The sequence below is a fragment of the Nicotiana sylvestris genome, chromosome 11 (assembly GCF_000393655.2).
Source record: "Nicotiana sylvestris chromosome 11, ASM39365v2, whole genome shotgun sequence".
Lineage (NCBI taxonomy): Eukaryota > Viridiplantae > Streptophyta > Magnoliopsida > Solanales > Solanaceae > Nicotiana > Nicotiana sylvestris.
Window position 1 is genome coordinate 56,391,573 of NC_091067.1, and position 14,297 is coordinate 56,405,869.

General features: G+C 39.7%; 1 protein-coding gene across 1 annotated transcript; it reads right to left on the reverse strand.

Annotated features, from left to right (window-relative positions):
* Positions 1–12,646: 12,646 nt before the first annotated feature.
* Positions 12,647–13,380, reverse strand: LOC138881063 (uncharacterized). The gene is made up of 2 exons (XM_070161263.1): positions 13,027–13,380; positions 12,647–12,931 (listed from the first exon to the last, which is right to left on the reverse strand). The coding sequence occupies exons 1-2, from the start codon at positions 13,378–13,380 to the stop codon at positions 12,647–12,649; spliced, it is 639 nt and encodes a 212-aa protein (XP_070017364.1).
* Between the last annotated feature and the right edge of the window lie 917 nt (positions 13,381–14,297).

A 14,297-nucleotide genomic window follows, 5' to 3' on the forward strand; every position in this document is an offset into this window, starting at 1 on the left:
AAGGTGATCTGCCAATGCTTGTCTTTTGGTCGCCTTTTGAGTTACGTAGATGATATCGAACTCACTTAATAATATCTGCCATTTGGCCAACCTTCCAGTTGGCATGGGTTTCTAGAATATGTACTTCAGAGGGTCCACCCTGGAAATAAGGTATGTAGTATAGGCATAGAAGTAATGCCTCAATTTCTGAGCTATCCAGGTCAAAGCACAACAAGTGCATTCTAACAGAGAGTACCGTGCTTCATAAGGTGTGAACTTCTTACTCAAGTAATATACGGCCTGCTCCTTTCTTGGTGTCTTGTCATGTTGTACCAAAAAACATCCGAAGGCTCCATCCAATACAAATAGATAGAGTAACAAAGGTCGTCCTGGTTCTGGGGGGACCAGAACTGGTGGTGTGGACAAGTACTCCTTGATCTTGTTAAAAGCTTTCTAACAATCTTTGGTCAAGCTTGTTTCGGCATCTTTCCTCAGCATCTTAAAGATGGGTTCACATATGACTGTCGAATGTGCTATGAATCGACTGATATAGTTGAGACGTACTAGGAAGCTCATCACGTCCGTTTTGCTCTTAGGTGGTGGTAACTCCTGAATAGCCTTGACTTTAGATAGATCTAGCTCGATCCCTTGACAACTGACAATGAATCCCAATAACTTTCCTGAATGAACTCCGAATGATAAACTTTGCAGCATTTAGTTTCAAGTTATACCTTATTAGCCTGTTAAAAAACATTCTCAGGTCCTTTATGTGATCTGAGGACCTCTTGGATTTGATAATGACGTCGTCCACATAAATCTCTATTTCTTTGTGTATCATATCATGGAAGATGGTTGCCATGTCTCTCATGTAAGTAGTCCCAGCATTCTTCAGACTAAATGGCATCATCTTGTAGCAATATACCCCCCAAGGAGTAATGAAAGCTATTTTCTCTGCATCTTCTTCGTCCACCTAGATCTGTTGATAACTCGCGAAGCAATCTACAAAGGATTGGAGTTCATGCTTGGCGCAATAATTAATCAGGATGTGTATATTTGGCAGTGGGAAGTTGTCCGTGGGACTTGCTCTTTTTAAATCTCGATAGTCAACACATACTTTGACTTTCCCATCCTTCTTTGGAACTGGCACAATGTTAGCTAACCAAGTTGGGTACTCAACCACCCTAAGAACTTTGGCTTTGATCTGCTTGGTAACTTCCTCCTTGATTTCAGGCTCATATCTGGTTTGAACTTTCGGAGTTTCTGCTTGACTGGTTGACACATGGGATTAGTAGGCAATTTGTGAGCCACTATAGACGTGCTCAAGCCGGTCATAGCATCATATGACCACACGAAAATGTCCTCATACTCTTTTAGGAACTGAATGTACTCTTCCTTCTCTGTCGGTGACAAGTGAATGTTGATGCGAGTCTCCTTAATGGTCTTGACGTCTTCCAAATTTACTGCTTTGGTTTCGTCCAAGATGGATTTAGACTTATTCTGAAAATTTTCAACCTCCCTGACAATTTCCTCGGGTATCTCATCTTCTTCATCTGAATCACTATTCTCATATTACATTGCCCCATTACATGTCACAGTCACTGGTTCATCAGGAAATGTAATAATAATGATGTAGAAAGAAAAAGTGTAAAAAATAGTAATGAATAATAAAGAGCAAATGTGTTTGATTAAAACCGAAAAATCATCCGGACAAGTATGGTTCGATGAATATTTTGAAACAAGTAAATCTTAAAACAAAATTACTGGAAATCTTAAATGCCTAGAATGGCTGTATAAGTAAAATTTACCAAGCTACCTAGGGACTCGGCGGGCTCGGGATGGTGTGGCGGTCCAGTTCCTAAGAACGGATCCCTTTTTTACAGTTTAAATAGTGAGGCCTTCTTCCTCCTCCTCAATTACGGCACTACAGTCCATGTCCTCATCCTCCAAGAACAAATTCTTTAACCCAGCTAGTGCTTCCTTTTCTGCAGTCCCCAATTTCGTATCAGCTTGGTGAAAAACTTGTTCCAAGTGTGGCACTGGTTTCTCAAGAGGGTAATATGGTCCACGCCATGGAGGCGACCAATTTCTATACTCTTACCATGCGTACTGGTATCCAAGCCCAAAGGTGGTACCATGATTTTTCAGCTGTATCGGTTTAGTGATACCTTGGAGGTTCTTCCCAACCCTTTGACGGGTTCATATCCAGACCAAGCCAATACTTTCTATCTACCACTCCACCATTTATCCTTCTAGACGGTGTTGACCCGTTCAATGTGATGATAGGTTTCCCCTCCTAGCCTTCTTCTATGTCCAATGACCGGGACTGGTATAGATGGGGTTACTTCCATCTTCGTGGATGATCACCTCCTAACGATTCCATTAAAACTTCATCGCTTGATGTAGTGTGTAGGGCATGGCTCCAGCAGCATGGATCCATGGTCGGCCAACAAAAGTTTATATGATGCTGGTATGTCAAGCACTTGAAATTCGACGTTGAACCAAGTTGGCCCCATATGTAAGCAAAGGTTGATTTCCCCGATCGTACCCTTTTGGGACCCATCGAAAGCTTTCACGTTCATTCTTCCTACCCATATTTCATGGAAACCTTTGTCCAACCTTTTCAGAGTGTCCAATGGACATATATTTAGGCTTGAACCTCCATCAACCAAAACCCTAGCAATGAATTTGTCTTTTAATTGCACTGTAATATGCAATGCTCGATTGTGATTCAACCCCTCAAGTGGTAGCTTATCTTCTTGCAAGATAATCTTATGACTTTCCAGTACTTGCCCTACCATATTGGCCATTTCTACACCAGTGATGTTATTTGGTACATAAGCTTTGCTCAGCACTTTCATTAAAGCGTTTTTATGCGCCTCTGAATTTTACAACAATGACAGGATATATATCTGAGCTGGGGTTTTGTTCAGATGGTCAACGACGGAATACTCCTTTGCTTGTACTTTGCTCCACATGTCATCCGGCCCTGTCTCAATGATAGGCTTCCTAGTAGTGGCATCCTTACTTAAACCTCCCAAAGGTTCAGGTGTATAGACCCTTCCAGTCCTAGTCATTCCTTGTGCAACATCAGATTCCTCTACCTTGGCCTTCCCTTTTCGCCGAACCTCGGCAACATAATCTTAGGGTATTGCTTTTGAGTTGAATGGAGGTGTGATTGATATTGTCATAGTGAAAGGTGTGACCACTTCTACTTCAAATGGAGTGGGGGTGGCCGCAGGCGGAGCCACCTCTACCTCGAATGGAACTAATGCAGTTACTTCAACCTCTATTGATGACTGAGTCTGTACCACAATAGGAGTAAGTGTGACTGCAACTTTAAAGTCATCACCTTCTCGAATAAGCCCAATCGACCCCCCAGGGTCCCACTCTTTATTCGTCTCTATCACATGTACTCCACCACCTCTATGATCAGGGAGGGGGTTGTCACGGACATTAGGTATGGCTACCTTTGCCTGTATGACCTTGTTGTCAATTAGCGTCTGGATCTTTACCTTCAATGTTCGGCACTCCACAGTGGTGTGCCCCTTCATACTGGAATGATACGCATAAGTTTTGTTCGGATTGACCCATTAGGATGGGTTTTCTAATGCCACAGCGGGAACAAGAATGACGTAACCACAACTTTCAACCTTTTATACAACTGGTCGATGGGCTCGACAATGGCGGTGTATTGTTTGGGTGGCTTGGGGTCGAAGTTGGGTCTTGGTCTTGGAAAGTTTTGGTGAGTTGGAGGTAAATGGAAATGGGATGGTTGGGAGTTATAGGTGTGATGGATAGTGGCTGGTTGGGAATATCTGGGAGATGAAGGCTGATATGTAGGTGGTAATGCTTGGTTTGTGGGCGGAGGTGTTTGATATGTGAGCAGGTGTTTGATAGATAAGTAGCGATTTTGGGCCCTGGGCGACCATTACTGCCCCAACATCTCTCTTCTTCGATATGCCACCTGATTGTAATACCTTATTTGTGGCCTGTAGTGCATCAAATTTGTTACCATCCCGCTCTTGATTCCTTCCATGATTCTTTCTCCAAGTTTGATGATATCATAGAATTTATGATTTTCGATAACCATCAACCTTTCATAATATTGCGGATCATATGCTCTGACAAAGAATTTGTTCATTTGTTCCCCGTCCAAAAATGGCCTGACCTTGGCCACTTTCGACCTCCAATTAGTAGCATACTCACAGAAAGTCTCAGTAGGGTTCTTCTTAAGATTCTGAATATAGAAAACATCCGATGCATTTTCTGTATTGAACCTAATCGGTCTATGAAATCCGACGCCATACTCACCCAATTGGACCATTTCTTGGGATCTTGGCTGATGTACCAAGACAAAGCATCCCCAATAAGACTCCTCATAAAGAGTTTCATTCGGATCTTTTCGTTTTTACCGACCCCGACAATCTTGTCACAGTAAGTCCTCAGATGAACCCTGGGATCACCTGTACCGTCGAACATCTCGAACTTGGGAGGTTTGTACCCCTCTGGCAGTTCTACATCTGGCTATATGCATAGGTCTTCATAGTTTAGACCTTCTATTCCTTTGTCGCCTTCAACACCCTGAACTCGGCTTTTCAAGTTCTTGAGTTCTTCAACCATGTTTTTAATGAGCAGGTCTTTCTCGAAGAATTTCGGTGTATAGGAGATTGGTTGGATAGAGTAAGGTACAGTTTCCACGTATATAGGGTTGCTTTTATGGGGATCGGGAATGGTCATTGGTGGAGTTTTGGGGATCGGGAATGGTTGTGGTGTGTTTTGGGGAGTGTGGTAAGTGATGGTTTGTGGGTACTGAATTGGTTGATGGTGATGTTCTGGCGGAGTTGGTATTGGCAATGAATTGAGATTTTGGGGTGGAGTTGTGTATTGATTTGGTGCGGGAGGATTTTGTGGATTCAGGTTTTGTGTGTTTTGGGGAGGTGTCGGGTTCTTTGTGTTTTGTTGGTTGATGTCGGGGGAATTTAGGGTGAGTGACAAGTTTACCAAGTTGCGAACCTACTCAAGTTCTCCTTGCAATTCCAGTATCTTTTGTTCCAGTCTCAAGACTAGGTCATTTGGTGTTGTAGTACTCCATCCATCTGAAGTTTCTGCGTTCTCAACATTCTCCTTTCGGATACCACTTAAGTCATCCATTTTTGCTTTTCCTCTGCCTTTTGTGTTGCTTGGAGGAGGAGGAGGTGGAGGGCCTCTAGATCTGGTATGATATGTTGATGAGGCCAGTATGAGTGAACCAACCTAAGGGGATGGGAATAATCAAAATAAGGAAAATCAAAAGGTAACAAGTCAGTGAGGATTCTAAAATGTTTGTAGTATTTAAACACATATTGCGAAAATGTAAATTTGTGTCTTAATTTAGGAGACGAGTTGTGCCCGAGGTAGTCCTAGAGACAAATAGATTTGGAGAACATTAGATGCCAATAAATTCTTCATTTCATAATGTAAAAATAGACGAATCCCAAACGATGCTAAGATAATAGGAAAAATAAGTCACTACTGGCACTTGGCCTTATTACATTTGGAAAGCGAGTAAACCTAATCTATTTGGTCTCGGAAGGACCTTCCTCAGGCTGAATGCTCTTGTCGATTAAATCCTCCAGCTCGTGTAGGTTCATCATAAAGAATGCCTTTGCCAAATTTCCTCCTTCATTTCCCTCAGCATTCTGGCAGTCGGTGACTCTCTTCCTCACTTTTCCTTCCAATTCCAATAGATTGCATTCCAGATATTCCAGCTTTTTGCTAGATTTGACGGCCCTCTCTTTCCATTCATTGATTTGGTCACTTGATGGAAGATTCTTCCACCAGTCTAGCAAGAGTGAGGGTGTGCTAACCATACCGAAGTTGGGGACCTCGTTCCTCATTTTTTACAAAACAAAAAGGGTTAAGCCCTTTTCCCCCACCAGACTCGACTATTTATACATTCATGATTATCATATTAGTATTTAGTTCTACAAATTAATGCACAGAACGTGGTTGTGTCCGTTGGGATTATGGAAACCCGGGTGGACTTTGGATAACGCTCATCTTAAAGGATCATTATATGGACAACATAATTGATCCAGCTAGGTTTGACCATGATGCATGCACAATTTCGATCAGAGTAAGGTTGCTATGGGGTTTTAGACTAGTACCCTCAAGGGGGTAACTTAAGGGGGAAAGGCATGGAACCGTCGACTGTACCGTTGATCGTCTGGTTTTACCGCAAATAAGTCTTTCCGAATTAAGGGTAATAAATAGGAAGAGCGCAACTACTCATCAAACGTTGCTATAGGATTTGATATGTACGAGTGTAATATGATGTGGAGCATGATTTATGCAGAAATTAATAGGATGTAGTCAAGTATTTGCATGTAAGAAAAATAAATGCGGCATTTAAATAATTGAAATACAATTACGGAAAAGGAAAACAAAGAGACAAGTCAGTTTCGGGAATAAAAGAATCATAAATGCTTAAAAAAATAGACAGTTAAATCCAAATAAGGGGAAAAGGTATGCGATAAAACATGCTTGGACTAATTTACAAAAGATAAGTTCATTATGGTAAAAGCGTAAAATATCCCCAGCAAAGTCGCCATGCTATCGTGCCCCCTTTTTTCCTCCGCAAAGAAAGTACGGGTTCCGACGTTCTTGGGGGTAATAACTCATTTCCTTTTGGGATTTAGGTATTTGAAGAGTCTCCACATAATGGATTATGGTGCGTTAGGGCACCTAAAGCGATTAACTCTTAGACTAGTTCGCATTACCAGAGATTTAGGGTAAGGGCTCGAAATAACCTTGAGGGGAAGGTGTTAGGCACCCCTCTCGGTCCACAATGGTGGGTCCTAGCCGAACGTATACTTACGAATTATTCCTTTAACAAATAAGTAATTGAAACACATAATATCAAATAAAAGCATGTTGGACATATGACAAAGAATTTGAACAAGTTGCATAAAGTAAAGTTTAAACATCGGGAATTGGGAAAAGGGGTCCTAGGTTGGTTAGCCTACAGGATCACCCCACACAATGCTTGGTAAACACTCCTCAATGAGGGGCTACACGTGATATTAGCTCGTAGTCATCATATCCTTACTACCCAATTACCCCTTGGTCATAGCCTAAAGCGTTCTAATAACCTTAAAAATGGCATACGCATGCACTACTCGTCCTTTCCTTGTGGCCCTGGAGGTATTTTGGACCTCTACTTTTGGACAGTTCTAGACCTTCCTAAGGTTTTAAAGTATAAAAGTCTAAGTGTCAATCAAGAACAAGTAGGACTAGGTGAGTAGAGATTATGCAGTATTGACTTAGGGCAAAGTGTAAGGGATCCTATTTAGCTTGCCTATTGGTTTAAACCTGCTAAACTTGGGTAGTTTTAAATAACCAAAGCACAGTTTCAGAGTTGTAGAATATAAATCACCCTATAGGCTTGCCTAAATGTAAAACAGTGATGTCTTAAGAGCATGATATCTACATTGATGCAGTAAAACAGTGAACAGTTTTAAACGGATACTTGAGATCCTATAGACATGTTTTCTAGCGGTAGTAAATTAGGGCATTGTTTGAATACTCATTAAAGAAGTGGACAGTTGATTAAACCAGTTCAAAAAGGAACTAACATGGATTAAACTGATTTGTTTAACTAAATTAATTTTAAGCTCTATAGGAAGGATTTCTACTAGAATTGATTTTAATTCCTATAGGCATGGTATCTAATTGCTAAGAGCTGATTTTGGAACTTATAGACATAATTTCTAGTGAAAACAAATGTAAATACCCGCTGTAACAGAAACTGAACTTGATCACTTTACCTTCTATAGACATGATATCTAATTATAAATCCATTTAGGTCCTATAGGCATGATTTCTAATTATTAAGTTGATTTTAACCCTATAGACTTTATTTCTATTATTGGAGCCATTTAAATCCTATAGTCATGGTTTCTAGTATGGTGAAGCAAATATAGCAAGTGCATTAACACAATCCTATATGCATGGTATCTACCCGAGTTAACCAACAGTTATGTAACTACCCACCCCTTTTCCACTAATCACCCCAATGTTGTTTATAAATAATTATTATAGGCCAGCTGAATGAATTACATAAATAAAGAAAAAGAAGAAGTTAACTATAGGGAGCCTAAAGCAGGCCCAAATGACTTCCCAAGCCTCTAATAGTCTCAAATGCCCAAGTTCCACAGACAGTATCATGTCTAGGTATGTTAGAGTTCCCTAAGGACCTCAAAGATCCCGGGCAGTGCTCACACCTAGACTTTTCTCAAACAAGAACTGATTTAAGTGCAGTGTGAAAAGGCCAGCTCTAACATGCCAGAGTTCAGAGAAATCTCAAGGATCCCAAGGCAGTACACATGCCAGCGGGGCAGAACCTAATACTTTAGGAGTAGTGTGAGAGTGCTTGACATAGTTGACTTTTAAAAATAGTACAGAGATGAATTCAGAAGTGGGAAAGTTTTTCAGAAACAGGGAATAGCTTAGTGGTAGAAGACAGTTTGAGAAGAGTACCAAAACAGCAGACAATCAATTGGTCATAAGAGACATTCAGACTTAGGAAAGGAACACTTAATAAATAGATCTCACATGAGAATGGTGGCACATAAGAATCACATTAGGGTACATGGATAGGGATAAAGGAAACATATACTCACAAACTGCATACAGCACTTAGGATCTTGGGGACTTTAACAGGTTAGTCATGCTAGGCAAAGAAATAAGCAGGAAAGAGTGCATACATTGAACATGACAGAAATTTAGACATGCTAGGCGAGGAAGTAAGTAAGAAAAATTGTAGAATGTAAAGAATACATTGAACATGCAGATTAATACATTGAACATGCAGATTTTAGACATGCTGAGCAAAGAAGTAGGCAGGAAATTGAACTCATACTGATGAACTAGTGCAAGAATGAAAACATATGGGGTTTGAATCACAAAACTTAATTAGAGATATACCAGTTGAAGAAAGGTACAGAATATGAAGCAAATAAAGTTCCAATATCTAGCCTTGGCTTTCAGCCGGCTAGATCAACAAGTATCACAAATAGCAGAAGAGAAAGAGAATTTTTAACTTGTAAGTGTGCTTTTTGTGAACTCAATGTTCTTCTAATGAGAGTGGAAGAAATCATATAAATAGTAGTTTGAAAGGTAGGTAAATAAGGTAAGAATCAAATTGTTCAGTAATTGGAGAATCTCGGAATCAATTAAAGTAAAATCAGTCCAAGTCTTCCCTTAATTAAGGGAGTCATTTCAAATGGTAAAGAATAGGTACCAAGTAAGGAAAGAGTTCAAAGACCTAGGTACAGAATAGACAATTAGGGATAGAGACATAAAGTTCTAATTAAGGAAATAACAGTAAGAATCATGTAATAACGCAGACAAGGTAAGGTAAAATTAATTAAGGCAAGCAAATAAATCAAATCGAGTAGAAAGGTAAGAATCGAAAGTTTAAGGGAAAGTGTTCAAATCAACCCAAGAAATAAGGAATTTAGAATATTCAATAGTTCAATCAAAGAGAAAGTCAAGAAAAGAGTCAGCGTGTTTAGCATATAAATAAGGTAAAACATGGATAGTCAGGAATCGACATATAACTTTAACACAACAAAAGCTAAAAAATACTGATTCAATGAGAAAGATGCAAGTCTTGATGTGAATAGTCAAGATAAACACAAGCACATAGAATCAGTGAAAGCTCAAACTAAGAAACTCTGTAGAAGCATATTAAGGCCAGAAAGTTACGAGAAATTACAAGAACTCAAAGCAAGAACCAGTCAGATATACTAATACTCAGAAACTAAACGAAGAACCCTAAAAATTAGGGCTTTCAGCACAGGCAAGTTAAGGTCGTAGTAGACTCATAGATTCAGTCAAAATATGTGAGAAGCAGAAGTTTAAACACAAAAAATCATCAAACCAATTTTAAAAAGAAATTCTGGAAACCCTAGTTTTAGGAAAAGATGAAAAATCACTTGAAATCATATGATTCTTGTAAAGAATCTCAAGGCTATTATAAGACACACAAGAAACAAACTCAAATCATCTTAGATCTGTACAGATCTAGAAGGTTTAGAAAAGAAATTAGGTTTCGAAGAGGAGCATATAGAGATGAAGAAACATACTGAAAAACCTTTAGATCGTAGCTAATACAAGATGATCTCACTCGAAATCACACTGGAATGGCCTGGAACAGGCGAGAGATAAACACTAAATGCAAGTCGACATGGCCCTTGTCCCTTGAGGAACTTAGAGATGGCAATAATGACATGAGAGAAGCCATTGGAGGCCTAAGAGATGGTGAGATGTCACCGGAGATGGTCATAGATGGGGGTCGGCGCTTGGAGTGGGTTTAGGTTGAGAGTGTTTGAGAGCAGAGAGGATTTTAGAGCGGAGGGGTTGATTGTGAAATGAATTAGGTTTGGGGGGGATAGGTTAGTTTAATTAGGAAAGGGAAAACCTAGGTCGTTAATCAAAACGATCAACGGCCAGGATTCGACCTGGTATTGGGTCGGGTAGGTGTTCCTAAGTTGGGCTGGGTAATTTTGGGGTCCGTTTTGGGCTGAATTGGGATTGGGGAGGGGTTGGAATTGAAATGAAATTAGGCTAGATTTTAAATAGCCATTTTCAGTACTATATAATTTATAAAAATAATAAAATGATTTTCAAAAAATATTTCATGTACTAAATGATTAAAAATAGTTGTTTAACATTTTAAAAATATAAAAGACCAAATTATGTATTAATAACGTAATTATGCATTAATATGGCTAGTATTGCAAATATATGCAAATTAACAAAAATAATGTAAAATGCAATTATAGAAAATGTACAAAAAATATTTAAGCAGTATTTTAGTATAAATATAGAATTTAGATGGCTAAATTGCCACAAAAATAATTTGAAGGATAGTTATTGGAAATTTTATAAGTAAAAGGGAAGAAATAAATCAATTTGAAGCCTTTAAAATTGTAGAAAAAATTATAAAAATACTTATGCATGCCTATATATGCATATATGCTATTTTGAAAGTGTATATATATGTATTAAAGTATATAGGGAAAAATTAGGTATCAACAGGTTCGTGCTTTTGACTCTTCATTTTTCCTTTACTCCTTGTCTTGCTTCCTTGTTCGAATCACCCTGGGTAACATCCGGCTATCACATAAAATGAAATTTTTGAAAACATGCATTTGTGACAGATCATTTACAAAATGCAGTTGTTCAAAATGTGTGATAATGCATAAAACAAATATGTCTCAAATCGGAGACTGTGACGTGCTTTGAGACATTGCAATCTCCTCAACTCGGAATTTTGAGGACCCTCCTCAATATTCTACCCCAGTTTATATGCATACTTCTGGCGATACACTTCTTGGTAATCCTTGACTTGAAATCTCGCCCCAGTTTCTAACCATATGGGGGGAATAAAATTTTTATTATGATGTGACCGAACACACGGGGCTTTCTACATACCCCCTCTTAAACGAGAATCAGGTAAAGCATAGTTCAGGTTACATCAAACAGAAAGTGCAAACATAAGCTTAAACATAATATCTCTTGACTAGGTCTGAATTGATAGGTCTTGGCCATATTTCTTTATCCATTTCTACAAGTATAAGCGCTCATGATGTCAGTACTCGGTGAACCATATAAGGGCCTTACCAGTTGGGTGAGAATTTTCTCTTTGCTTCATCCTGATGCAGGAAGATCCGTTTTAATACCAATTGCCCTAGTGTGAATTGCCTTGATCTAACCTTTTTGTTGAAAGTCATTGCCATTCTCTTCTGGTAGAGTTGGCCATGACACATTATGTTTATCCTCTTACCATCGATGAGAGCCAACTATTCATACCGACTCCTTATCCATTTTGCTTCGCTGATCTCAGCCTCTTGTGTGAATTTTAAGGAAGGAATCTCCACTTTCGGTGGGAATAAAGGCTTCAGTGCCATAGACCAGTAGATAGGGGGTTTCCCCATTAGACGTATGAACTGTGGTGCAGTAACCGAGCAAAGCAAAGTAGCTTCTCATGTCATTGCTTGTAATTGTCCACCATCTTTCTCAATATCTTCTTGATGTTCTTATTGGCGGCTTCTACGGCTCCGTTCATCTGCGGTCTGTAATGTTGCAGAGTTCCGATGCCTGATCTTGAATGTTTCACACATAGCTTTCATCAAATTGGTATTGAGATTGGCGACACTGTCTGTAATGATTAACTCAGGTACTCCAAATACACAAACAATACAATCCCGAACGAAATCTGCTACGACCTTCTTAGTCACAGCCTTATAGGAAGTAGCTTCAGCCCATTTTATGAAGTAATCTATAGTCACCAAAATGAACATATGTCTATTTGAAGTAGCGGGTGCAATTGGTCCGATGAGATCCATGCCTCAAGCAGAGAAATGCTAGGGTGAACTCGTTGCATTGAGTTCGTGGGGCGGCACTAGTATCATATCAACATGTATCAGGCATTGGTGACACTTTTGAACATATTTGATGCAGTCTTTCTCCATGGTCATCCAAAAATACCCTACTCTTAGTATTTTCTTGGCCATAACGAACCCGTTCATGTGAGGTATGCAAGTTCTAGCATGTATTTCTTTGAGCAATCTAGATCTTCCTTAGCATTGACACATCGTAGCAATCCCAAGTTAGGAGTCATTCAATACAAAATTCTTCCCCTCTGAAAGAAATGGTTGGCCAATCTTTGAAGTGTGCGCTTCTGAGTGAGCATGGCATTTTCTGGGTATTCTCCTTTCGCCAAATATTCCTTGATATCGTGGAACGATGGATTTCCGTCAAACTCTTCTTCAACATGAACACAATAAGCTGGATACTTACGAATCTCTATTAGGATAGGATCAATGAAATTCTTCTCTGGATGTTGTATCATGGAAGACAAGGTAGCCAATGCATCCGTGAACTCATTCTGGATCCTTGGAACATGCTTGAATATATCTTTGTGAACCTCTTGATCAACTTTTGTACACAATGCTAGTATGGCAATATTTTAGTGTTCTTGGTGGCCCATTCTCCTAGTACCTGGTGTACCAATAAATCAGAATATCCGATTACTAGCAACTCCCGAACATTCATGTCAATGGCCAACCCGAGTCCCAATATGCAGGCCTCAAACTCCGCTACATTGTTGGTACATGGGAACCTGAGCTTTGTGTATACAGGATAATGTTGGTTGGTTTCTGATACCAAGATAGCCCCAATGCCTACTCCCTTCAAGTTTGCTGCTCCGTCAAAAAACATCCTCCAACCGTCGTAGGTTTCGGAGATATCCTCACTTACAAACGACACTTCTTCGTGAGGAAAATATGTCTTCAATGGTTCGTATTCGCCGTCTACGGGGTTCTCTGCCAAGTGATTGGCTAATGCTTGCGCCATGACTACCTTCTGAGTCACATAAATGATATCGAACTCGCTTAGCAATGTCAACCATTTTTCTAACTTACCTATATGCATGGGTTTTAGAAAGATGTATTTCAGCGGATCCATCCTTGATATGAGATATATAATGCATGCACAGAAATAATGTCTCAACTTCTGGGCTATCCATGTCAAAGCACAATAGGTGCGCTCCAGTAAAGAATATCAGGCCTCGTAAGGTGTGAACTTCTTGCTCAGATAATATATCACCTGCTTAATCTCCCGGTTTTATCATGTTGTCCCATGACGCAGCCAAAAGCTCTGTCCAACATGGACAGATATAGCAGCAAAGGTCTTCTTGGCTCTGGCGGGACCAACACAGGCGACTTAGACAAGTACTCCTTGATTTTGTCAAAAGCTTTTTGACATTCTTCGGTCCAGTTTGTCGCGGCATCTTTCCTCAGCATCTTGAAGATCAGCTCTCATATCACCGTTGATTGTGCTATAAAACTGCTAATATAATTGTGGAGTCCTAGGAAACTCATCACACCCTTCTTATTCTTTGGTGGTGGCAAGTCCTGAATAGCTTTAATTTTCAATGGTTCTAGCTCAATACCCCGACGGCTGACGATGAAACCCAGCAACTTCCCAGCAGGGACTCTGAAAGCGCATTTTTGTAGGATTTAGCTTTAGATTGTACTTTCAAAGTCGGTCGAAAAAATTCTTAAGGTCTGTTATGTGATCGAAACTCCTTTTAGATTTAATAATAACATCATCCATATACACCTCTATTTTCTTGTGTATCATGTCGTGGAAAAGAGTCTCCATGGCCCTCATGTAGGTTGCCCCAGCATTCTTCAAACCAAATGGCATCACTTTGTAAAAATATATCCCTCATGGCGTGATAAAGGCTATCGTTTCGGCGTCTTCCTCAT